General features: G+C 46.4%; 1 protein-coding gene across 1 annotated transcript; it reads left to right on the top strand.

The window, feature by feature from the left end:
- On the top strand, nucleotides 1-26,206 carry ppip5k1a (diphosphoinositol pentakisphosphate kinase 1a). Its single transcript, XM_062378700.1, is given in 33 exon segments — nucleotides 1-66; nucleotides 2,048-2,112; nucleotides 2,209-2,533; nucleotides 3,456-3,651; nucleotides 4,358-4,448; nucleotides 4,554-4,639; nucleotides 5,836-5,990; nucleotides 6,791-6,892; nucleotides 7,505-7,666; nucleotides 7,747-7,868; nucleotides 7,958-8,059; nucleotides 8,876-8,962; nucleotides 9,046-9,121; nucleotides 9,217-9,326; nucleotides 9,810-9,895; nucleotides 9,972-10,097; nucleotides 11,826-11,947; nucleotides 12,363-12,545; nucleotides 13,094-13,235; nucleotides 13,359-13,582; nucleotides 14,036-14,163; nucleotides 14,429-14,543; nucleotides 14,662-14,769; nucleotides 15,140-15,268; nucleotides 15,345-15,485; nucleotides 16,081-16,174; nucleotides 17,448-17,573; nucleotides 21,886-21,945; nucleotides 22,607-22,786; nucleotides 23,996-24,133; nucleotides 24,211-24,324; nucleotides 24,514-25,046; nucleotides 25,048-26,206. Coding segments are annotated over 31 exon segments (4,239 nt in total). The 5' UTR covers nucleotides 1-66; nucleotides 2,048-2,112; nucleotides 2,209-2,389; the 3' UTR covers nucleotides 25,105-26,206.

The raw sequence follows: 26,206 nt of genomic DNA, 5'->3' as shown, positions 1-26,206 counted from the left end.
GGTAGGTTTCCGTGTCAGAGAGTCAGGAGGAGCTAATGGCTGCGGAGCGACCGGAGCGGCTTCACTGTGAGTTCCTCTCCCGTGCTCCGGTGCGGACACGTCACTGCACCACCGCGAGCGCGCACATGACCGACAGCACATGTATGTTCCTGCTGCGGGCCTGTCGGCACGGCACGGCCCGGCACGGCTCGGCCCCGACAGCTAGCTCCATGCTAACTGTGGCTAATAGCTTCTCTATGTGATTCACACTAACGGAAGCTAACGATCGATTCTACGACAAATAATGAGATTCACGAACAGAGTTTACGATGAAGGAGCGTAGAGATGTCAATCAAAGTGTGTGTGTGTGTGTGTGTGTGTGTGTGTGTGTGTGTGTGTGTGTGTGTGTGTGTGTGTGTGTGTGTGTGTGTGTGTGTGTGTGTGTGTGTGTGTGTGTGTGTGTGTGTGTGTGTGTGTGTGTGTGTGTGTGTGTGTTTGTGTGTGTGTGTGTGTGTGTGTGTGTGTGTGAGAGCTCAGACCACTTGAGGGAATGTGATGTGACTCAAATCATATGTATTTTATGCAAATTGAGTCTGCATCATATACAGTACAGCATTACAGTTTTATGTATTTATACATATATATATTTGTGTGTGTAATAGGACGATCGGTCGGGTTCTACACACTAACTCCTAGTCAGAACCTTTTGCTCCACAAATACATCTCCAATGTGCACAAGCCTGTGGGAAGCTCTGGAAGCCATGACTTCATCCCCTGGAGCATCACTCCCTTGATATGAATCTTAATATGACTTACAGTTTACAGTCTTTGGTTCAGGGAAAGCTTGAACCACTGCAGGTAGTTGATCTGCACTGGTCCCAGCAGACGTGGTGATAACCGATGAGGCTTGAAGAGCCAGGAGGAGAAGGCCTGAGGGATCAGGGACTTTCTGGTTGACCCTAGAATCTGCTCCTTGTAGGAGAGCCTGATGAAAACAGGGAATGTTCTGATTGGAGAAGCTGGACACTGGTACTTCTACCGAGAAGATGTGTCGCTGAATAATTCAGCAAAATAGTTTTTGATCAACAAATTAAACCATCTAAGATTTTGGTTAAAGCATTTTCTGCCATTTATTCTCTTTAGGTCATGGTGACTTTAAATGAGCCAGATCCAGTGGTGGAGCAGGACCTCCGCCTGGTTGCAGCCACATGTGTTTCTCCTCAGCTGGAGAATCTCAGGCTTCGGACACTTGTTTATCTGTTGTCTGTTGCTGAGTTTTTCAGAGTGTGTGTGTCTCTGAGGGTAATGAGGAGTTGTGTAGTTGTTGGTCTGTCCTGTCTCCATGACTGGCTCTTGTTCAGTGACGATGGCGGCGTCAGAGTTAATCTGTAACAGTTGAAGAGTTGGAGGTAATTATTTCTGTTCCATTGGCTGAGATCTGCTGTGCAGTTGAAAGATCAAGTTGAATATTAAAATGTTAGTTTCCGTTATTACTTTAAAAGTTGTACATGCTCTAATGTTCAGAAAACACTTTCCTCAAACTGTCCATTGCTGCAGCTCCTCTTCTCAACACAACAACACAACAATACAACAACACAAAGGAAAGAAAGGGAGACGCATCACGTTTACTTCAAACTTTTAGATGTAAACTGAAGGTGTTCAGGATCAGGATCAGGATGTTCTTCTCCCAGAGGATCCTCTCTGACCGTCTACATTTATCTGACCTCATGTCTGATCTCTGAACTGTTTGACTCATTTTCTCCCACATTGACTTCTGTGAGACGTCCGGAGAGTTGAAGGGACTTCAGGGGCCACAGGCTTCAGGAACCCCCCCCCAGATCACATGATATCAAACCACATCCTTCCAAACTTCAGACCGTTCTTTTAGTATCTAAATTATACACAAATTCAATAATGAATATGTTCCCCACCATAGTGTCAATGACCAGCCCGCTCCCATAACCCATAATAAACTTATTATGGGTAATTCAAATGAACAATAGTGAAACCTTGAATCCAGATCGTACAAATAATGTTGTTTCTCTTGTTTCTCTTGTTTCTCTTGCAGGACTCGTCTTGTTTACAAATGGAGGAAAGAACTGTCTACGAGTAGTTGGAGCTTCAGCCAATGATGTGAGATGTGAATCTGCTGAATGAGAAACTTGAGTAACGACGTCCTTGCAGAAGACTGACTCGCCGCCATTTCCCACATAACCTCCTCTGTTTCAGCCCCCCCTCCCGTGCTCGTCTTCCTCACACACCTTCACCTCCCGGCTCTGCAGCCCAGCCCCGGCAGCGTGGACCCGTCCCTCTCCCCAGGCCTCGAGCCCTCCCATCGGCGGCCCGCTCCGGCGGTGTGTTGGTGTACGATGGCGCGGTGGGATGCTGAGGGCTGCCGCGGGGGACTGTGATGTCAGAGCCCAACAGCCCGGGCGAGAGCCGGCGTGGCGCTCCCAGATTCTTCGTGGGCTGCGAGGACGATGAGAGCGAGGCCCTGGAGGACAGCATGAGGACAGACATGGAGCTGTATGAGGACGACGAAGACACAGACTCGGTGGGAGACCTTTGTCAAACTTCATGTCCTCGGTTATTCTTCTCTGTGTAGCTATGGGTGCTAGCAGGAAGAGCTTCTGGTATAATGTCATTTATAACATTTCAGATGAGTCACTGCAGAGATCCAGTTAACATTGTGCATCATGATGACAATAAACAAGATGGTTCCAGTGGATTGAGTCCAGTTCACCCTGTAACTGGGTTACACAGAGAAACAAGGTTATTGTGTTTACATGCAGCAGGTCCCACATCAGATTCCTTATCTACAATCAACCTTATTGTGTTGGTTTCACTTTTATATATATATATATATGTATGTGTTTATAATGGAGTTAAATACATGGGTGAATCTCTGCAGGTCGTCACCTCCAAGGTTTTAAAACAGTTCAAATACTCTTCAAAAATAAATATCAGTGGCTTCTTATTATTTATGAAAATCTGATTGTAATAAACTAACATCTTTATAATGATCATAATGCAATTTGATGGAAACGGGTTGTTGGCTCTTCACATCTCCTAGTTCAGTTATCTTCTTCATAAACGTAGCTCTAGCGCCACCTACTGGTTTAACAAACTCAAAAACATCCCATAGAATCATTTGTTCATTCTTAAACATTAATATTGAAACAAACTATGTTGACTCACAAATGAAATGAGTCAAATCCCTGTTTTTATTCATCCTGTTTTATGAGCTTCGTGACTTCTCCAGTGACAGGTCCATGTTTACACAGCTTTCATCAGGACCAATCAGGTTCTCAGGTTTCTTGTTAAACTCTTCTGTGATAACTGTAAATCTAGTTTCAACATTAGATAGAATCACAGTGATGCTGCCACCCTGGTTTGGTTTCAGTCCTACTTTACTGTCTGTATCATCTCTCAGAAAAGACAGATCTTTAACGTGTGTCCCCCCCCCCCCCCCTTAGCCCCCGGAGCAACAGATCGAGGTGGGGATCTGCTGCATGATGAAAAAGTCCAAGTCCAAGCCGATGACCCAGATCCTGGAGAGGCTGTGCCGGTTCGAGTACATCACGGTGGTCATCTTCCCAGAGGACGTCATCCTCAACGAGTCCGTGGACAAGTGGCCTCTGTGCGACTGCCTCATCTCCTTCCACTCTAAGGGTACCACGCCCCCGAGCACACACTGAGACGGACACAGACAAACCGTGTTATACTCAAATCAAAGAAATGCATGATCTTAGTCTTCAAACTGAATATCCTGTAAACATGTTCATATCAGAGACTGTGGGCAGACTTTCATTTAAACAATAAACCATGCAGAAATGTATGTATATTTATACTATACATAGAAATTGTGTTTATTTTCTACAGTTCTATATACGTGGTAATAATTGTGTTTTTATTTATAGTTACTTTTATCAAAGTTTATGATTGAACTGTAAAATATCAAATATCAATTACATGACTTTTCTCACAAGGATTTGATAATGACATCTTAGGATCCCAGACAATCTTTTTTAATTTATATACATTTTGGCCAATATATCAGTAAAGTTTTACATAAAAAATGTATAATTCAGATGATTTAACCTGATTACATTCACACCTTGTGTTCTGATCGATCCGATCACGCTAACTCAAACTGCTGAGTGCTCATGGGATCTATGAAGTTTTTACCGTTCATGCAGACAGTCAGTTTCAGCTGCAGTTCTTTTCTCTTCCCTGTGAGAAACACAGTCTGCACTTTCATGTGGGAAACTCCATCTGATCGCAGTATGATTCTCAGAACTCAGGTGTCAATGAGTTCATTCCCTACGTTGGTTATTATGTTTAACTTAATTTAATTATTACATTTCATGTGGACCAGGCTTCCCACTGGACAAGGCAGTGAGCTACGCCAAACTCAGAAATCCTCTGCTCATCAACGACCTGAACATGCAGTACTACATTCAGGACAGGTAATCTGACCTCCTCTGACTTCATATACCATAAATGACTCATGACAGGAAAGGGGAGGCATGTTGTGGTTTTCATATGTATATTATTTGATATGTGTTCAACAGGAGGGAGGTGTATCGCATCCTGCAGGAGGAAGGGATTGACCTGCCACGCTATGCCGTGCTGAACCGTGACCCAGATAAACCAGATGGTCAGTCTGCTAATGATAATAAATAAGTCCTTCTCATCCATGTATCTTTGTACATCTTTCCACCTCCTCGACGAACGGTTTCAGCCCTGCAGCCAGTGGCCACCTGAGGCCTTCAATTTAACACTGCCTTGGTTTATTTACGCTTGTGGACAAATATAGTATAAAATGTGACGCAGGGACAAGTGTCCCCTCCTTACGTGCTGTGCAGTGATGGGTTCGACCAGGGAGGCCAGGGTTACGACCCGCGGGCCGGACCCGGCCCGACTGTACGGAACATCTGACCCGCGGCTGATAAGGGGAGAATACATTATTTTTTTTAATTTTTCGGTGGAATCCGTCAGTTGGTCTGTTTCTGCTGCAGCGCGGTGGTGCTGATCGAGAGGTCGGTACTAGCTAAGAACACTGTGTTGAATAAGTACTGAGATGTCCTGAGGGTCACTGAACAGGTCGGGGTGGGACATGTGACAGTTCTTGACCAATGGCTGTGGGGTTGTGTGGGACGACAGGCTCTCATTGGCTGGTTAGTTGGCGGGTCAGGGATTGAATGAGGAAGTGGAGGGAGAAGACGAGGCAGGACATCTGAATGATGTCATGAAAAGAGCCACTGTCTAGAAGCTGTCCCCGATATGGACAAGCTGGTGAAAGTTAAAAGGTGTCTGGCTTCGACCAGTAGCTGCAGAAGGCTGCTGTCCCCATTTATCATGATCCAGTGTGATACTGGTGGGAGGGAGTAAAGCTGGCACAGAGTCTATTTTGTTGCATTTCTAATTTATAAATGTAGGCTACTTGCATGGATAGGAAAACTGTTTCCTGTTTTAGGCTGTGTAATTGGTGCCAATGCAATTTCCTATTGATGTGTAGGCCTTCATGAATAATTTCAAATAGCCTACCTATCCATGTGTTGAGTCAGTGTTTGGCCTTTTCAGTCCGTAAGTGTAATCCTGCCCCCTGTCCAGTTTCACCCTGGCATCCCGGGGTTAGACATCTAACTGCTGTTTTCACACTGTGACATAGAGCAAGTCTCTGGACTCATGAACCATCAGATGTTTAATGTCTCTTCACTTGGCTGAGAGTGCAGAGCTGCTTCACCGGCCTGAGGAGTAAACACTCCAGCCTCATCTGTATAAAGGATCATCAGAAGTGGAAAGGGGCTTCCTGGTAAACCCAAACCCATCCTCTACTTGTGTGTGTCTCAGAATGCAACCTGGTGGAAGGAGAGGACCACGTGGAGGTGAACGGAGAGATCTTCCAGAAGCCTTTCGTTGAGAAGCCCGTCTGTGCCGAGGACCACAACGTCTACATCTACTACCCCACGTCTGCCGGTGGTGGCAGCCAGCGTCTCTTCAGAAAGGTGGTTTTCTCATCCAGTGCACGTTAGCATGAAACTTAGTTCTGTCAAAGTTTCCTTAATAACCCTCTCAATGCTCATTATGTTCATATATAGCTGTAAATCACAGGGCTGCACAATCAGCTGCATCTAAACAAGTCGCCTTTGTCCCTCAAACAATGACGATGTGTCTTTACCTCATGTGTTGTGTTGACACCTAAATGAATCCAGAAGACGGAAGGTGGTGAGAACCAGAGTCCCAGAGAAATGTCTCTGTGGTGTTTGAGATTTAGACCAGACGACAGAGGTCACATCCACGTCCACCACTAGATGTTTTTCACAGTAGAAGAGCCAAAAGACGACATCCCACATGTTTATAATCATCTTGCACATTTCTGCCCTGTTTTTACATGGGAATCATTTCTTAGTTCCAGTTCATGGATTTTGCCTCAAGAAGCTTTGACCTGAATTTATTTCTATACTAAAGTTTCTGTTCTTATCTGAACTGACGGCTCAGGCCAGGGCTGTTCCTGACATGTTCCATGTGCGTCTTCATCTGATCTGTTCAGTGATGATGATCTGCTGTGTGTATTTGTGTGTATCTGTGTGTTTCTGCTCATAAACGCTGTCGATTTCTTCTCTTAAGCAGTAAAATGCATGTATTCAGATTAGATTATGGATTATGTGGCACTGCACCACTTCATATCTTCTGTTTTAATGGTACCAGAGTCTATTGCTGTGCCAGAGAAAGAACATTACAATAAACACAACAGATGCAGCTTAGATTCCGACTGATGTCTTTTCTTTCCCTGTGATGTGTGCAGATTGGGAGTCGCAGCAGCGTGTACTCACCGGAGAGCTGTGTGAGGAAGACGGGCTCGTACATCTATGAAGAGTTCATGCCAACAGATGGAACTGACGTCAAGGTGGAGCATTGATTATTCTCAACTTATTGAAGTGTCTGAGATGGAATATGAGACTTAAAGTGGTTGGTTCACACAGGATATGTTTATTTCGGTCGTAATCCCATTGGACGCACTCTAGCGTATCGTTTCTAACATAGAGGAACCACAACAAATCGCGGGAGTTGTTTGTTTCCAGAGTTTTTGGGACGGTAGACATGACAGATACCAAATTAACATGTAGAAGCACTACACAAGTGGAATTTTCATAATATGTCCCTTTAAGCGTATGTAGATTCAAACGAATTCCATGATGCTTTTCAACAGGAAACGTCCAATCACTGGGGAGAACACTTTTCAGTAGAATGAGTTCAGTAGCCATGGCAGCATGTTGGTTTGGTGCGGCGGAGCGGCGCCGGCCTCTGATGTGTGTTCAGAGCCGTGCGTCACACTGAAGACACAAAGGGTCCTCAACACAAATATACCCTCTGTAATGACTCCAGGTTTCATAGCTTGGTTCTAAATGTCTCATGGTCATTTTGAGCCGTGGGACATTCATCATTTTAGTCAGAACAAGGTTTAAATGAGAATAATTCAAAAGATGTCAGTGATTATGTGTATTTCCTGCGACCTCAGGTCTACACAGTGGGACCGGACTACGCTCATGCTGAGGCCCGGAAGTCTCCAGCTCTGGACGGGAAGGTGGAGCGAGACAGCGAAGGCAAGGAGGTGCGCTACCCTGTCATGCTCTCAGCCATGGAGAAACTGGTGGCCCGCAAGGTCTGCCTGGCCTTTAAGGTGAGGAGGACACGTGGTGATGTGGTCTGGCTTGTCCCAGGGTTTGTTCTGAAAGCAACGTGTCCTCTCGTCCCCCGCAGCAAACTGTGTGTGGCTTCGACCTCCTCAGAGCCAACGGACACTCGTATGTGTGCGACGTCAATGGTTTCAGCTTCGTGAAAAACTCAATGAAGTACTATGACGACTGTGCCAAGATCCTGGGGTACCAGCTCTACTTGACTTTCTCCATTAGAAGGTTTTCTCTTGACTTCACTCAGGTTTGATTTAATCTGTGTCTTCATTGCGCTGCAGGAACATTGTGATGCGTGAGCTGGCTCCTCAGTTTCAGATTCCGTGGTCTATCCCGACTGAGGCCGAGGACATCCCCATCGTCCCCACCACTTCAGGGACCATGTGAGTGATATGGTGGAAAGGCTTCTACTGGAGGTGTCACCAGCATATTAATATTTAATGTAGTCGGGTCGTAATCATCCTCATGTTCTTTCTAATTACAATTTGCTTTAATGAGCTGAGCAGCTCAACCTGTCAGAGTTGAGACATCAGAGAAGGTCTGATGGTGTTTGTCACTAACTGGACCTGAAGGTACCTGATGCCTTCAGGTCCAGTTCGCCCTCATTGCTTTATGAGTGTAAACTGACTTTATCGTTTTCAAGGTCTCAAAGTTTCAGATCCAACAACTTCTGGGATTTTCTTTTTTTGATGATTGTCAGAGTAACTTCTGTACAACTTTGCTCACTTCAGGTGATGTAATCATAATTAAGAACATTTTAAAGATATTCATCCAATAACTACCGCTCAAATATTCTTATATTTACTTTATTAAAATATTTCAATCTACTCTTCAGAGGGACAGTTCATGAACATTTGGACTCCATATCTTCACTTTCCAGCCTTACAGTGGCTTCAGTGCTCTCGAATGTTGTCCTTGGCTAGCCTTAGGCTCTTTATCTTTATCTTGTTGTCATTACACTGATTGGGTGAATGTGAGTTGTAAGTATGTATAGACTGTCTAGACCAATGTTGTACTGAGTGTTGTTTTATTGTTGTTATGTTAATATATAAAAAGCTCAATAAACATATTTGTAAAAAAAAAAAAAAACTGAAAAAAAATCACAAATAACATCACCTTATAAACAATCACATACATCTTTGTCAATGTTTTTTTGCTTTGATAAATTAACATGAAATGTTTTTCTTTCTACTCCTCAGGATGGAGCTGCGCTGTGTGATCGCCATCATCCGACACGGAGACAGGACGCCGAAACAGAAGATGAAGATGGAAGTCCGTAACCCCATGTGAGTACCTCTGTGTCTCCACCTTCCTCCGCTGTGACGGATCAGAACCTTTTGATGGTCGAACTTTCTTTGATTCATTCAAGGTTCTTCGATCTGTTTGACAAATATGGAGGCTACAAAACGGGGAAACTGAAGCTGAAGAAACCCAAACAACTGCAGGTACCTAAGTCCAAGAAGGAACCGTTGTAACACAAACTGAGTGTGTGTGGTTTGTGAACATGTGTAACGTGTGTGCACTCTGTGAACGTCCACAGGAGGTGCTGGACATCACACGGCAGCTGTTAGCAGAACTAGGACAACACACTGACTGTGAGATAGAGGAGAAGAAGTCCAAACTGGAGCAGCTGAAGACGGTTCTGGAAATGTAAGTAAACTGGGTCATTGTATTTTAAGAGTTAGTCCCCAAACTCTCACCCAGCTTCTTTCAAACCACTGAGTCGAGAGGAAATGAAGGCGTGAAGGATCGTCTCCAGGTCTGTGTGAGATATAAGATTCAACTGTGGCTTCTTAGATAGAAACAAACATGGATCACAACCTTAGTTAGCTAGTTCACTCGTTATCTCCTCCCCACTAAGTCTGAGGGGCTGAAGTATTTGAGACCTCAGAACCCTCCTGGAGTTTCAGGGTCAATAGTGTTGCATCCAGATTAGACACAATTGAAGTAACTGGTGAGAACAGAAAACACACAACCTCATCCTGCTGCTGTGGTGTCATCCCAGTGTCCACCAGCTGTTTCTACATGAATACATCTACACTGTTAGAAACCAGCTAACACAGGAACATAAGAACCATGTCTATTCACAAACTGCTTGAATGATCCCAGACGTGTTTGTTTTCTCCAACCAAGGTACGGTCACTTCTCTGGGATCAACAGGAAAGTGCAGTTAACCTACCTGCCACACGGGCAGCCCAAGACCTCCAGTGAGGAGGAAGGTAGGGAAACACATCTTCTCAGCTTCATGGTGAGGTGAGTGACTCTGCAGTGGCTTGGTCTGGATCTGTTTTGCAGACACGCGTAAGGAAGCTCCGTCTCTGCTGCTGGTGCTGAAGTGGGGGGGGGAGCTGACTCCTGCTGGACGAGTTCAGGCCGAGGAGCTGGGAAGAGCCTTCCGCTGCATGTACCCCGGAGGTCAAGGTCAGACTGAACTCCTCCTTCACAGCACGGCCACCAGCCACTCTGGGATTCTATCATATTCATTTATCACATTTTTACTTAAAGATTAGATGAGTGAGCACCCAGTTTGTAATAGAAACCAACTCATGGGTCTTTGACTTCATATTTTACTGAGCAGACACAGATTCATGTACGGTCAGAAGTAGGACCTGAAAAAAGACCAATGTACCATTGTGTAAACAAACCATCAACACAATACATAAATATTGTGTTAATGGTATATTATGATTATATAAAGGTGTGCTTTGCTAAAATGTCTATTTGAAGTAAAACAAACTGTTGTTATACTGTATTTAGACTAAATACATCTATTCTTTTTATGAAAAATCTACAATTCTTGGTCACACAGCTGATCTTTCTGCTGTTCACGTGTTTCCTGTGTCAGCTGAAGCCTTTAATAAACTAGCTGGCTCCACTCACTGGGTTGTTTCCAGGACAGCAGGTTTACTCAAAGGAAGCAGACAACCAGCTGACAAAGCCCAGGGAATACTGGGATGTGAAACTCATAGAGGTTATTTTATAACTTTTCTAACCCTAACCCTAACGCAGAAGGATTGTTGAGATGAAAACCAAGTAAAGATGAACAAGCAAGCTGTCACTCTTCAATAAGACTAGATGAGTGAAACAAGTCCAGCGCATTAGTTCTTTAAAAGAACAGATCTTAGAGGAAAACATTGGAAAATAAGCCATAAGACTTTGTGTGGTGCAGTGTAGCTTTATTATCAAATATGGTCGTCTATTAATAATTAAACCCCAGCAAGGAGTTTTTAATTACCTATGAAGGGGTCTGTGTGTAGACACCCACGTTAAGGCCCCTGCACATTGAGTGACTTGGTATGGCCTCAGGTCTCAGGTGTCAGGTCTCAGGCCTCTGGAGGTCTCAAGTGTCAGGTCTCAGGTCTCAGGCCTCTAGAGGTCTCAGGTCTCAGGCCTCAGGCCTCTAGAGGTCTCAGGTCTCAGGTCTCAGGCCTCTAGAGGTCTCAGGTCTCAGGCCTCTAGAGGTCTCAGGTCTCAGGTCTCAGGTCTCAGGTCTCAGGTCTCAGGTCTCAGGCCTCAGGCCTCAGGCCTCAGGTCTCAGGTCTCAGGTCTCAGGCCTCTAGAGGTCTCAGGTCTCAGGCCTCAGGCCTCTAGAGGTCTCAGGTCTCAGGTCTCAGGCCTCTAGAGGTCTCAGGTCTCAGGCCTCAGGTCTCAGGTCTCAGGTCTCAGGTCTCAGGTCTCAGGCCTCAGGCCTCAGGCCTCAGGTCTCAGGTCTCAGGTCTCAGGCCTCTAGAGGTCTCAGGTCTCAGGCCTCAGGCCTCTAGAGGTCTCAGGTCTCAGGTCTCAGGCCTCTAGAGGTCTCAGGTCTCAGGCCTCAGGCCTCTAGAGGTCTCAGGTCTCAGGCCTCTAGAGGTCTCAGGTCTCAGGCCTCAGGCCTCAGGTCTCAGGTCTCAGGTCTCAGGTCTCAGGCCTCAGGCCTCTAGAGGTCTCAGGTCTCAGGTCTCAGGTCTCAGGTCTCAGGTCTCAGGCCTCAGGCCTCAGGTCTCAGGTCTCAGGTCTCAGGTCTCAGGCCTCTAGAGGTCTCAGGCCTCAGGTCTCAGGTCTCAGGTCTCAGGCCTCAGGCCTCAGGTCTCAGGTCTCAGGTCTCAGGCCTCAGGCCTCAGGTCTCAGGTGTGTTCATTCTGTGATGTTGCTGGTTCTGTGTTCTCGTAGGAGACTACGCTGGATTTCCCGGCTGTGGGTTACTGCGTCTGCACAGCACCTACAGACATGACCTGAAGATCTACGCCTCTGATGAAGGACGGGTGCAGATGACGGCCGCAGCTTTCGCTAAGGTGTGCAGTGTCAGAGGATTATAACAGAAATGAGCTATTGAAGGAAATCTCTCAATCTTTTAAAATGTTCCATTACAATTAACGAATGGATATTTGTTTAGACTGTAGTCAGCTGTGGAGAGAAGCCAGAGAAAGAGAAGAGTGACCTAAACAGAAATGTCAGCAGAGGATAGGAAGTGTGAAGAAAAGGAAAGCAGCTTTCTCCAAGATGACTCACGTGTGTGTGTGTGTGTGTGTGTGTGTGTGTGTGTGTGTGTGTGTGTGTGTGTGTGTGTGTGTGTGTGTGTGTGTGTGTGTGTGTGTGTGTGTGTGTGTGTGTGTGTGTGTGTGTGTGTGTGTGTGTGTCGGTGTGTCGGTGTGTGTGTGTGTCGGTGTGTGTGTGTGTCGGTGTGTGTGTGTGTGTGTGTGTGTGTAGGGTTTGCTGGCGCTGGAGGGGGAGCTGACACCCATCCTGGTGCAGATGGTGAAGAGCGCCAACATGAACGGGCTGCTGGACAACGACAGCGACTCGCTGAGCAGCTGCCAGCACCGGGTCAAGGCCCGACTCCACGACATTCTGCAGAAGGACCGGGTCTTCATCGATGAAGACTACGATCGGGTGATTAGTGAACACGTTGACCACTGAGCCGTCAACACAGACTGAGGAAGCACTGCAGTCAATCTGTTGACCTGGCACAGGAAGCACTCCACCTGATCAAGAGTCTCTCTGACCCCCCCCCCCCCACCCCCCCCAGGCAGTCGAGTCTGAATTTAACAATAGCAGACATTTATCTCTTGAGAATTGCAGAAGAGATAAGTTGTGATTTCACAGCGAAGTTCATGTTTTCTTACTTCTCTGTAGCTTCACTTCCTGAATGTGTCCCACAGTGAAGTTGGACTTTGAGGATGAGGTGTAGAGACACGTTGTTCACGTCAGACCGGGGTACCTACTTGTCTGTGGCCGTATGTCTGTGATCCTTCAGAAGACTACCAGCCTGTCATGGTGGAAGCAGAGAGGATTTATTTTCTTGAGCTAACTGTGTTGGAGGTTAATCATGTTTCCTCGTGCTACTTACACAGATCTGTCTGACGGTGTTCATGTGTTCTTCCAAACCTGCTTATATCTCTAAGAGCTTAGTCATTTTTCTCTTTCCTGTTGCATGACAGCTGGCGCCGAACTGCAGCGCCTCTTTGGTGAATTCGATGAAGATCGTCCAGAACCCGGTGTTCACATGTGACCAGGTCTACGCCCTCATTCAGAATCTCACTTCTCAGATCCGCAAAAGAATGGAGGACCCCAAGTCGGCCGGTGAGTGAACTCCTCTGGAGGTCGAGGTGTGACGCTCTGAAAACAACACGACTGATTGAGAGCAGTTCTGTTTATCTGAATATTTGACCACGAGCAGCACAATCTCCTCCTTCCCCTCCTCAGACCTGCAGCTGTACCACAGTGAGACACTGGAGCTGATGCTGCAGCGCTGGTCCAAACTCGAGAGAGACTTCCGCATGAAGAACGGCCGCTACGACATCAGTAAAATCCCAGATATCTACGACTGTGTAAAGTATGACGTGATCCACAACGCCTCCCTGGGCCTGGAGGACACACTGGAGCTGTTCCGACTGTCCCGAGCTTTGGCCGACATCGTCATCCCACAGGTGAGAGCGGAGGACGGAGAGGACACATGTCTCCGCTGGACCACAGCAAGGAAACAGGCCTGGGAGCTTTTTGAGTCTACGGCCATTTTTCTGTAACAATCAAGGATGAGTTTAATGACAAGTCACCAAATCTCATAATTTACGTACTTGAATTCTGCATAAAACTCTGAAGATAAATTATAGTTCTTTCAAAGTCAGATGCTCCGATAACCACGTTGAGACACTTGAGAAAATAAAAGTGACTGAGTGTTGATACACGTGAAGATTTTCTCTTCACCAATAAATTAAGTTCTTTGATAATTCACCTCGATCACTGTGTGATAGTGAAATGTGTGGTTGAGGAGAATTGTCCTAGTTTAAGCTTGTCAATAAACTTATTATGTGAATCAAAGTATTTTCAGAGATATTACCAGTTGTACTTTTTCCATTCCATTTTGTATTTTCTTTTTTTAGGAATACGGCATAAATAAAGGGGAGAAATTGGACATAGCGTACGCCTACTGCCTCCCACTGGTCAGGAAGATTCTGCTGGACCTGCAGAGGACCCACGAGGACGAGTCTGTCAACAAACTACATCCTCTGTGAGTCTGAAGAGTCCAGTACATTTACTACAGGTACCAGAGGTGCAGTACTACACACTCAGCAGTAGCTCCAGTAACGTCTGGAGCCGCGGCAGAGCAGCTCTACAGTTTGATTCCCTGTTTGAAGAAGAGAGCAGTTCAGTCTTGACGTGAGAACATGAGTCCTTCCTGCCGGAGGCGTCTCAGACCAGCAGCTGGAAGAACCATGTATCTGTGGATCAAAGCTCAGCTGAATGAAAGTGTGACCTGAGTGTCCTGTGTGCAGGTACTCTCGAGGAGTGATGTCCCCTGGACGCCACGTCAGGACACGTCTGTACTTCACCAGTGAAAGTCACGTCCACTCTCTGCTCAGCATCCTCCGCTACGGTGGCCTGCTGGATGTAAGCAGCTGAAGTCCTGTTTAGAGGGGGGGTTGCTCTGAGGAGGGGGAGGCTGACTTTCTCTTCTCTCTCTCTCTCTCTCTCTCTCTCTCCCTCTCTACCGCCCCCTGTCTGTCAGGAGGAGAAGGACCAGCAGTGGAAGCGTGCCATGGATTACCTCAGTGCTGTGTCTGAACTCAACTATATGACTCAGTTAGTCATCATGTTGTATGAGGACAACAATAAGGTAGTTGTTCAACCACATGTGCTTCAGGCTTTGTATCATCCCATCACAACATGATCATTTGTCTTTGTAGGTACACACTAGTATTTATAGAAGTTTATACATCATGTGATCACATCATGTCATGTGATCACTTGATGTGATCACATGACATGATGTGAACCCATCACATCATGTGATTTAGTGAAATGTGTCAGTCAAGAATCCTATCACGTTCCCACATGTTATTATCTCATGGCCACAAATTAATAATTCGTTGTTATGACTTATTTTCCAGAGTGTCACCGGGAGGCTCCGTAGATTAAAGAGAATCAGTTTATTATTTGTGAAGTGAAACACGTCATTCATCTGTTCTCTGTCGCTCTGGGAGCAGGAGCTGACCTCCGAGGAGCGTTTCCACGTGGAGCTTCACTTCAGCCCGGGGGTGAAAGGCGTGGAGGAGGAGGAGAACGCTCCCACCGGCTTCGGCTTCAGGCCGGCTTCTGCAGAGGTAGCCCGGCAGGTAGATCCAACATTCTGTCTGCACCATAGATCTGCACAGAGCAGCATGTGTATTCTCTCTCTCTCCGCTCACTCAGAACGGCCAGAAGCAGCCGGACCCCGGCAGCCTGGAGGACCTGTCCCGGGACGAGACGGACCGCGCTGTCCCGCTGTCCGAGCCCATCGCCATCCAGAGGAAGTCCCCACTCATACGCAACCACAAGACTGGATCCATGGAGGTGAGACCTGCTGTCTGTTTAATACACTGTTAGTAAAGATGGACGACATGACGGCTCCCACAGGTGAAGCCAGATCATCTGGATCGCCCCCTGGTGGCCGGGTGCAGCAAAGGTCATAAACCTCCTCTTAGCAGATGTGACCAAACTACAAGTGTTGATGTTTCTGATCCTTTTGGTTTTAATTAATAATTTGATGATGTAAAAAAATGGGCTGAGAAGTCATGATTGACAGCTGAGACTGACTCTTGATTGGTTCAGCACATGTGTGGGCGGGGCTTTGATACCACAGCTTTACTCCACAATCAGTACTGCACCGACTCAGACTGCAAATGATATCACCGCCACAAGGGGGCAGTGCTCATGTCTGCGATGTATCAGCTTCGTCTTTGTGTCAGTGTAGGTTCAGTCTGTGGTAGATCACTGACCTCCACAGGTCCAGGTTGACCCTGAGCTTGACCTCTGTGAATTTGACCTCTCTTGTTAAGAAAGTATTATTTGACTCTGTAAACCAGCAGCACCGACTGGTTTAGACTGGTGTTTGATATTCAACTCTGCCAGCTTCCCTGATAACCTCTGTGTGTGTGTGTTCCTCCAGGTCCTGTCGGAAACCTCCTCCTCCAAAGCTGGCAGCTACCGCCTCTTCTCCTTCTGCTCGCGTCAGTCGCCCGAGATGAAACAAAGTGGACTAGGTAGGATCACAGGGCCTGTTGCCGTGGCAACTGTGTGTGTAGATGACAGTGTGAGATGTGTGCAGTTTGTTGAGACAGGATCGCACAGTCCATGGAAACACAACACTCTTTCCCCAGATGAAGATTTGAATGTGGTGCGTTCACTTCACATTTGAAGAAAACTAGTTTCAGAGTACAACAGGAATTGAGTAATGATGAAATGGAGGCTACATTTTATTAATGTGATTTAAATCATGAGAATCCAGGAAGAGGACTTTTCTCTCAACTCATCAAACATCACGATGTTCTTCTGTAGCTGGGATGAAAATCCTCAGTCGATATTTGAGTCGCTGTTCAGATGATGAAGCTTTGCATTGGAGTCAGAATCAAAGTGTTGAGCTTGACTCAGGTCACAGATTAACACTTGTCTCCATCCTCTCCCTCTGAACTCTGATGCTGTTAAAAGAAAAATCCGCCCCAGGTTGCACTTCTATGTCACTTGTGTTTGTGTCGTGAGATCAGAACCTCACAGACCTCGGCCGAGGCTGATCCCTGAACTGCATCTACATGTACTGAGATCAGAAACATCTGGATCATTATCTGGATCTGCACCAAATTTCACCTTTTCATAGATGAATTTGATAAAGCTCTAAATATGTCTGAATTTATTTCATAAACATCTCTGCATCATTTCTTAAGAGATTCAAAAATGTCTAAAAATCAAACAATGTTAAAGAAAGTTGATTCTATCCACGTTGATTCAAATGCACAAGTTCTTCTTCTGTGGCTCCTCCTCCAAACTTTAGTCGTTTTTGTGTTACTGCTGACCGACAAACTGCAATTGAAACACAACCTCCTGGCAATCAACATCAAAATTACAGTCCAATGTACTTTATCTTGAATCACCGGTTTCCATTGAGGTGCCAACCTTGAAGAAAGTCTCCTGGACGGACAGTGTCCTCTGGACGAGATGTCCTCTGGACGAGATGTCCTCTTTCTCTGCTTCTCTTCTTTTCTCTGTTTGGACAAAGTGATGTTGAAAAGCCAGAGGCCGGTGGAGGTGGAGGTGGAGACGTGTTGGAAGTGTTCGGGGTGGATTTTTCCTTTTAGCCTCGTGTCCTGACGAAGTGATTGACCTTAAAACTTGTGAAGCAGATGTTTCTATGAGTTGCATGGTCTCTTTGTCTCTCTGTCCCTGTGTCTTTCTTCTTCTGTCTCTTTCTCTGGCCAGTTGTCTTGAGTAACAGCATGTTAATGTAGCAGTGACTAATCCCGCCCCCCCGCCCCCTCGCAGGCTCTCAGTGCGCCGGCCTCTTCAGCACCACCGTCCTCGGTGGGTCCTCTAGCGCCCCTAACCTGCAGGACTACGCACGTGCACACCGCAAAAAATTCTCCACCGGCAGTCTGTCCTACAAAGACGGTACGTGTTTGAGACGTGCTCCTTCACAAACCTGCACAGGACCACAGCTGATCCGTGTCCTACACATGTCCTCCTGAAATATCACAGATCTCAAGTAGTTCCTGAGCAAAGTGCTGGGAGGGAACGATGCCGATGTGATTTCATGTTTATGCTTTATCTAAGTGTCTATTTTCTTAAATCAGGTTCTATTTAATTAGTTATATTTCTGTTTTCTTTTGTTTGAAAGTTAATTATCATAAAGTTTATGGTTAAACGGTAAAATATCAAACCTCAGTTACATTTCTCTGATAACATCTTAAGAATCATCGCCAAATTTGAGATAATGTATAAATCTATTAATCTATTGGTCCCTAAACTGTGTCGGGCTCTCGTGTGAGAAGCTGTCGATCACATTAGCAAAGGTCGTAGAACTGAGAAGTATCACTTATTAAAACTATAGTATTTTATATTCTTTAAATCTGAACTCGGTTTTGAAATATGTTGTGTATTTTTAGGCTCCATATTCCTTCTCCCAACCCACTGGTTCCCATCGTCTCTCTGAGTTCACGCTCTGTTTGCTGTTGCGTCGTTGTCACAATGAAAACCAGACTAACTGCAGGGTGTTCAGTCTGGAGGTTTTACAGTTGGTTTAGTAGTTGTTTGATTTATTTTTCTGTTCTGAAAAGCATGAATGAATCTGCAGTTCATCAGTGACCATTCACTGCCGCTCATTCACAAACCACCATCTGCTCGTGAGTTCTTTTGATTCTTCCATGGGTCTGTTCGGTCGTTCTCTCATCGTCTGCTGGCTCGCTAACATTTGTGATATTCATAGTTTAAATATTCATTATTCGCTCTTTGTTTGACTTTTATTTGATTTGTTTGGAAGCTCCGTCTGTGACTGTGCACGTGAAGAAAATCTACCTGATCAAATATTGAGTTCCAGGTTAACGACTCATCAAAACGCAGTCTGTGGGTCTTGGCCATGATTGTGTTGCTGAGTGTGAAGTGTGTTGTCATGTGGTCCAGTAGGTGTCAGTGTGGTATCATCCAGACGTGTCCTCACTGTGGGTGTTTGTCCTCCATCTTGTTTCACCTCATTCTCAGAATCAAAGGGAGCTTTGTGTTTCCATGCATCGTGCACGTTGCTCCTCTGAGCTCCGGGCGGACTCTTGTTTTATTTTCTCTTCAGTTCACCAGTTGTTCACCAGTTGCTCACCAGTTCTCCCATCGATGTGTCTGTGTGCGATCAGTCCGAGCTGTTCCACTCTGCAGCTGGAGTCGTTATTCAGCTGATCACGTTCAGTCCTCAGGAAGAGAAGCAAAGACATGTGAGGGGACATTCTGTCAGTGTCCTCTCTCCAGCTCTAGTGAACACTTTGAACACTATTAGATCTCAAAGTCATCAGAAGAGGTTTCATCCGTCACACAGCTTCACACTCTGATGGTCGATTCCCCCCCCCTACCTCCGCCCACATTAGAACAGAGCAGGGAAATAATAAGACATGATTCTACAAGTTGCTGTGGCTCATAGAATTTTTTTTTATTTCCTCAGAGTTGTTGTCTATGCCGGCAGTAAAACGATTTTCTGTGTCGTTTGCAAAGTATCCGACTAATGGTACGTCTGCTTCTTTCAAGTATTTTTCCACTTCACTCCCTTTGTCCTGCATGTGTTCAGAGTTTTGTTTTTGTTTTTTTCCACGTGGCCTTCCAGCATACCAGGTTTCCATCTGATTACATTTCTCTGATTTCTGTTGACCCATTGGCTTTGGACTTTCCTAACACCACCTGACATCCTGTGTCTAACCAGGGTTCCCACAGGTCACTGGTGAAATGTCTTTTTGAGACAGAATGTCAGTGACTTCAACAAAGACATGAAATAAAACCATCCTCACACAGCGTTTTATAATAACAAGGAACAGGACAAGATATCTCAAGGAATTCTTTCAAGTTCAAAGTCTTTTTTCACGTCTTCACGTGGTCTCTTCTCCCTCCTGGATGATCAATGAATATAAATTAGATAATCTCCTCCAGCCTTTATACAGTAGATCATAGTCAGATGTACTCCATACCTCTTGCTCTATTTCATTTCACACTGACATTGCCTTTGTATTCTATTTGTTCCAGCCCATTGTAATAGATTTTAATCAGTATTTAAAGTGTCTCAGTGTGAATGTCTCCTGCAGTCGTCCCGGTGAGGACACTCACAGGCTCCTGGTTTACACAGGCTCTCTGCACTGCCCTGATTGGTCATGTGACTGATGAGTGATTAGACATGCCCAGTCTCCGCCCCTGGGATGTAACCTCTAACAGACAGCTGTGTGTGTGTTTACACTGATAACAATATTGTGTAGATAAAATGAAAAATTCACCAAAACCGAGTGAACCTAATGTTCCTGTTGTAAGCCCAGCAGGTCCCTCAAAGAATCTGATTCAACTCAGAGCAGCTCTACTGAATAAACACCACAGGTCCCATATTCTGTCAGCTCCACGAGAGAACCCAAAACAACAACAACCACGTGTTAAAGAGCCAACTCAGGAGAGTCATTTCATTTCAGGCAGAAGTTCTGAAGTACACTGAAGTGTAGATATTCTTACTGATGATTTTAATATAGAAGAACTTATCTTTTGTTCTATTGTTTAACCCTCTCAGGACATAATGTGGTTCAAACCCTCAGTACAGATCTTTTGTGTAGAAAGAGGCTGGAGGTGGTCTCTGTTCTGTCATTGCTCTGATCACTTGAATCTAAACCACTGGGGACAGAGTGAGGTCCAGCTGTAGTAGAATCCTGGTTCTAGTTTGTTTACCTGTTCTTCTTCTGTGGAGTTCAGTGTCCTACAGAACAGGGATCTATAGGGACTTTAACCTTTGTGAAGTGGACTCAACTGGTATGTGGTAGTTTACAGAATCCGTAAACTGTTTTTTGTTGTTGTAGATAATATTTAAATCCCTAAACATAACGACAGGAACCAGTGAAATCAGGAGATTTAACAGATTTGAAATGAAGCTGACCTGTAACCCTCACGTCCTCCTGGGGACGACTTCACCCATGATGCCTCAGAACTTTGAAAACGCTGGGCCAGTTGAAAAACATGAAAACATATTCTAACATGATCCATGATCACTAACGAGCTCATTTTTATAAGTTTGGAGACAGAGAGTGTTGAGAAGCAGCCGAGTGTGAAGTTTCATCACTGATCTGAGGAATGTGACTCAGTCGTGTCTTTATTAGATTCTAATTATTCAAAAACCTCATTCTGCTTCTACACGGTCACGTTTAGTCCCTGTGACAAGAATCTGCTCAATTATGTCTAGATTGGTTTATTTAACAACCAGTGTTTATTACAAGTCTCATTTAGGATCCATAACAAGAAGCAGTGCTTCATGTTTCCCCCGACACTCAGGTGGGAACCCGGTTAAACGTCCTGCGCTCATCGTTGATGTTTAACCCTTCTCCGGTTTCCTCTGACCTCAGCCTCTTGATCAATGAGTCCAACCTGGATCTTAGAGCTGGGCGATAAAACCATAGCTATAACTATCACGACATCACTTTCCCTCGATGTTGATATCAGACCTGATGGATAGACCTCACCCTGTCCATGTCAAACCTAACGCTGTGTTTTAACTTCTCTGTTGCAGAAGAAGCGACTCCCCGTTTGTCCAGGAACATGAATATGAATTCAGCTGATTTTTATAAAGATCAGAAAACATCAGAGGAGCAGAGTCACATGTTGACCAGCGGAGAAATGAGCCTCAGTGCAGTGGCGCTGATTTGATTTGTATATCTATATATCTATAGATATATAAAACATGATAGGATTTCTTTCCATATTGCCCAGCTTATGTTCCAGTCCATGAACTGGGTCTGTGGACGTTGTGCTAAATGCCCAGGTCCAGTTGTCAGTGATGATCTGGTGAAGGGTTAAATCTGTGTCCATCTCCTCATCGATCCGTTTGAACTCATAAACACACTCATGGTGTTTGATGTCTTCAGTGCACACATGTGGTCGTTCAGTGTTTTCAACATTTCAAATTGTTCAAATGTTAATTATGAAGTATGTTGTTGTGGCTGTGAGTGAATGTTTCCTCAGATGTGTTCTGTTTCATTCTGGATTTGATAACTGGTCTTTTCTCTGCTGAGAAGTTGAGGAGCTTCTGTCTGGTTGGTTCTGGTTTCATCTCACACTAAAAACCTTTAATACACAACAGAGGAGTGAATTGATGAAAACACACACATCACATGTCGTCTTTAAAATCATACATTTAGCTCTCACACACACACACACACACACCATGGCTGTGCTTTTGTGTGACATATATCATTTACCACAGGAACACAAGACGACACGTCCACCATAGCAGTGGCTCCACCTCTGTGGTGCAGTGCGACAGGTAGGACCCCCTGTGTGTCCAGCTCGTCTCTGTGGTAGAAGACGTCCTGGTCCAATCAGACACCAGATGGATCTATATATGCATAAATACTTTCTGTTATGCATATCAGCTGTGTTCCTCTGCTCACTGCTTCCTGAGTCTCACTGCTCCTCTGAGCTTCTCCTCCTGACTGGATGGAGTTTGGATCGTTTCCTGTTGAAGGCACGTCGATGCTGCAGATCAAAGCCACTTGAAGCTTTGATCTGCAGCCGCTTGTGTGAGCTTCAGTTGAGAGTTTGATGCTTTTTATCAGGAATCTGCTGGAGAGGAGTTTTCTGCTTTTTTTATCTTTGGTTGTTTGGCAGCTGAGATAATCTGTTCAGACACACACACACACACACACACACACACACACTGCACTGCCTCCTCCTCCTCTTTGCTGTTTCTCTTCCTCTCGCTCTCCTCTCTATCATCCTTCGCTCCTCCCCCCCGTCCCTTTCTTCTTGGCTCATATCCTATTGTTTCATGTCTTTTGTACTGCTCCTGTGTCTCCTGCTCCTCCTGCTCCTCCTGCTCCTCCTGCTCCTCCGGCTCCTCCTGCTCCTCCTGCTCCTCCTGCTCCTCCTGCTCCTCCTGCTCCTCCACTGCTCTGTCCTTCCTCGCTCTCCCTCTTCTTCCTCAGAGCCCTTTGAGGAGCACCATGTGGCCCAGTTATTGAGGCCTTTCTTCACCGACCCCAGCTTGAGCCGCCACCTCTCTCTGGACGGGGCGCTGGCCCACCACCTCCACCAGTGCTCCTACCACCTCCGCCTCTTCAGAAACTGGCTCATCTCCGGCCAGGAGCCTCTTGAGTACCTCTACGGTCAGCCCCTGGCCCCGCCTCCGCCCCCCCGCCTCACGCCCTGTCCAGCGGCTGCTCCCGGTTCAGCTGGGACAGTTCCCTGGTGGCCTCGTGCTTTGCTCTTGGTGTTCCTGCATGCTGGTCTGTGTCTGTGGTTCTGCAGATTGCAAGCTGCAGTGGTGTGAGCATCTCTGTGACTCCTCCCCCTCTGCAGCAGCTCCAACAATCTGAAACACACACAATTTCTCATTCTGTATCTTCTCCTTCAGGACCGTTGATCTTTAAACCTTATGAAATAATGATGCAACGTATTTCCAAAATCATCTGACAGTGAAAAATCTAAATAATGATTTCCCAGAGCCGAAGATGAATCTTTATTATGTAAGATAATGAGTCAACTGATGAATAAGATTGAGATCTCTGATCCTCAAACAACTATTTTCTGTTTAGAATTCACTTCTGTGCATTTTTACCAAGACGATGCTCAAAACTATTAAACCACCATCGTCCAAAAGTAGAATAGAAACAAACTACAGATTAAATTCAGAGGTTTGGTGAATTTAAAATTCAAAACGTGTTCAGATGATTTGCACCTTCGTTCACACTGATCGTGAATCTACTGAGCAGTGTCAACCCCCCCCCCCCCCCCCGTGTTACATAGAGCTGGTGTGAATCCACATCCCATTCAGATGCATTTCTAACGAGCTTCTGTTGAGTTGGTGTGAACGTCCTGATCTTAACCAGCATGTGAGTCCTGCCTGTCCCTGTCCTCGTGGAGACGCCCGGTGAGGATGAACTCTGTGAAATAACAAACATCTTCTGTGGAGCTTTTTAATCCCGTGGGACGAGCTGTGGTTTGACGCTTTGTGACTAAACGGCTCTGGTGACGTGGTTGTGGACTAACGGGGATGAACCTTGACCTTGAAGCTGCTGGTGGAGCCGAAGGTCGGACTACATGTTTTTTGAGGCCTGCACGCTTTTTCAAATGGAGCCAGATGTTTGGGACATGCAGATGTGTTACTACTTGATATGGTGTCATGCTGTCTTGGCGTTGAGCATGGTGTTTCGAGCCCTTGAGGCCGGCAGGAGTTGACAGCTGGGGGGGGTGTAGTTTCTGGATGGTAGTGGTGCAGTGGTGTTAGCTGAAGTGGTTCTGCCCGCTCCTCTTCCTGAGCGTTGGTGTCGCTGAGGGCTGATGTGCCTGCGGGTGTGGTGTCTCCTCTGCCACAGGCTTTGAAGGCTGCTCCATGGTGCCCTCCATCTATCCTCTGGAGACGCTGCACAACTCCCTGTCGCTCAAACAGGTCGACGAGTTCCTCACCGGAGTGTGTGAGAGTGCCGGGGACCCGCACACCAGGACCACCAGAGGTGAGAGACCCAGCCGCACCTTACCAATGATAAACATTATGATCCTCCCTGCTTATTGTTCTCTGTGATCCCTGCAGCTCTGTCAGCCATGTTCGACACCCACAACCAGCCGTCAGTGGACTCGTTCATCCCCCAGAGAGTCCTGTCCTCCTCCATCTCCCTCAGGTCCCGCTCGGACCGGCCTCCTTGGTGTGAGTATCGCCTGCTTGTCCTTCTTCAGCTGTCTCAGTTTCAGACGTCTGTGTCTCTGTCCCTGCTGTCTGTCCTCTGTGGAACCCGCTGAACCCACAACACTGTTCATGCAAATGAAGTCTTTGTGTCTTCAGTTCTATATGTTGTGTTGTTCTTCACGTTCTCTCTCGTGTGTTGTGTCTGTGCAGACAGCAGCGGTCCGTCCAGCACAGTGTCCAGCGCGGGGCCGTCCTCTCCCACCACAGCTGACACGTCCCCACGCTTCAGTTTCAGTGATAAGACCTCCCTGACCTCTCAGAGCAGCGAGGAAACCCACTCGTCTCAGAACATGGCCTCTCAGCCAGCGCCTCACGTGGGGCCCCTGGACCCAGCTGGACCTGCAGCCTCTCACCCCGCTGGAGTCCCACTGACTCCAAACAACTCCCCAGAGGACGATGACGCCACTGGTCTCCAGTCAGATCATCCTGAGGACGGACCAGCCTCTGCCCCGGTGGAACTATCGGATCCTGACCTGAGGCCGGCCTGCTCTGCGCTGGCTGAGCTGGCCCTGGGTCGGATGGAGGGCTACTGCCTCCCCAGCTCTCTGCCTGTGCTCCTGGAGCTCAGAGAGAGCAGCAGTGAGGCGGGCTCCAGCTCCCAGACGCCTCAGTCCCCTGAGGGGCCGGACGAGTTCTTTGACACCCAGGAGTCCATGGAGCTGTGGATGGACAGTCCAGAGAGCCCCCCCCCCGCCGGACACGCCTCTGGAGGCCGGAGCCACTCACCCAGCTGAGCCATAGAGCGTCTCACCTGGTTTAGTCTGTAGCTTTACTGCCGTCTCCATGGTTGTCAATCATTATCCAACCAGCCCCCCCCCCCCCCCCCCCCCCGAGCTTGACCGAGCTGTGCAGCTGGTCCTGTGTTGGACAATCATAAGATGATGTCGTATTGTCCGTTGCCTTTCACTGAGCCAATCCCCGGCTCAGTCTGTCTCTGTCCGTCTCCACTATCTGGCCACTAGGGGCAGAAGAACTGACCCAATTGTGTCTGTGACTTTGTTTCATCATCCACCCGATGAACGTGGATCCTCCCTGTTACCGGCTCGGCGCTAATGTCCGATGTCAGGAAATCGATTGTCCATGTTTCCACATCTGATCAGTTTTTAATTGACCATAAATATATTGATTAATGGAGCTTTGAACTGTCAGCTCTCGAACCTGCAGCAGACGGACCATGTGTGATGTCACCTCGTGATGATGTCACCTCGTGATGATGTCACCTCATCGTAGACACACGAGCACAAACGTTCTACGTGTTTGTTACAGGAAAAAGTGAAAAAACTATGGATGAGTCTTCATCATGCACCGATCGTCTTCATCATCAGAGTCTTCATCACTAACGTGTGGAGGTTTCAAGTGTGTGTCTCTCCAGGTCAAAGTGTGTGTGTCTCCAGGTCAAAGTGTGTGTCTCTCCAGGTCAAAGTGTGTGTGTCTCCAGGTCAAAGTGTGTGTGCACTGCTTACTGCCAAAGTCCTTAAGCCTCCAAGATTTAATATAATCAGTAGAGAAAGATGGAGACGATATTTATTTTGAAACTGCAGCTTGAAGAGAAATATCTGGTATTTTTAATAGCTTCACATTAGATATTTAATATTACCATAGCTAAAGTATATTCTCTGTGAAATCGCTTCATATGGGACAAAAGTCTAAAATCCTTTTATCACTGAACAAACAGGAGGGGAGTTTTACATTCAGTGCTTTTATTGTGGCGAACAGTGATGTAGCAGGTGGGGGGGTTCATGTTACATTGTGATGTTCAGATGTGTAAAACACACAACTGTGAGTCTGACGTGTCTGTGTACAGATTAAAATCATGACACCACACACGTGTCTTTAACTTCAG

Source organism: Platichthys flesus, chromosome 1 (genome assembly GCF_949316205.1).
Source record: "Platichthys flesus chromosome 1, fPlaFle2.1, whole genome shotgun sequence".
Classification (NCBI taxonomy): Eukaryota; Metazoa; Chordata; class Actinopteri; order Pleuronectiformes; family Pleuronectidae; genus Platichthys; species Platichthys flesus.
This window is presented reverse-complemented; position numbering and strand designations above follow the sequence as displayed.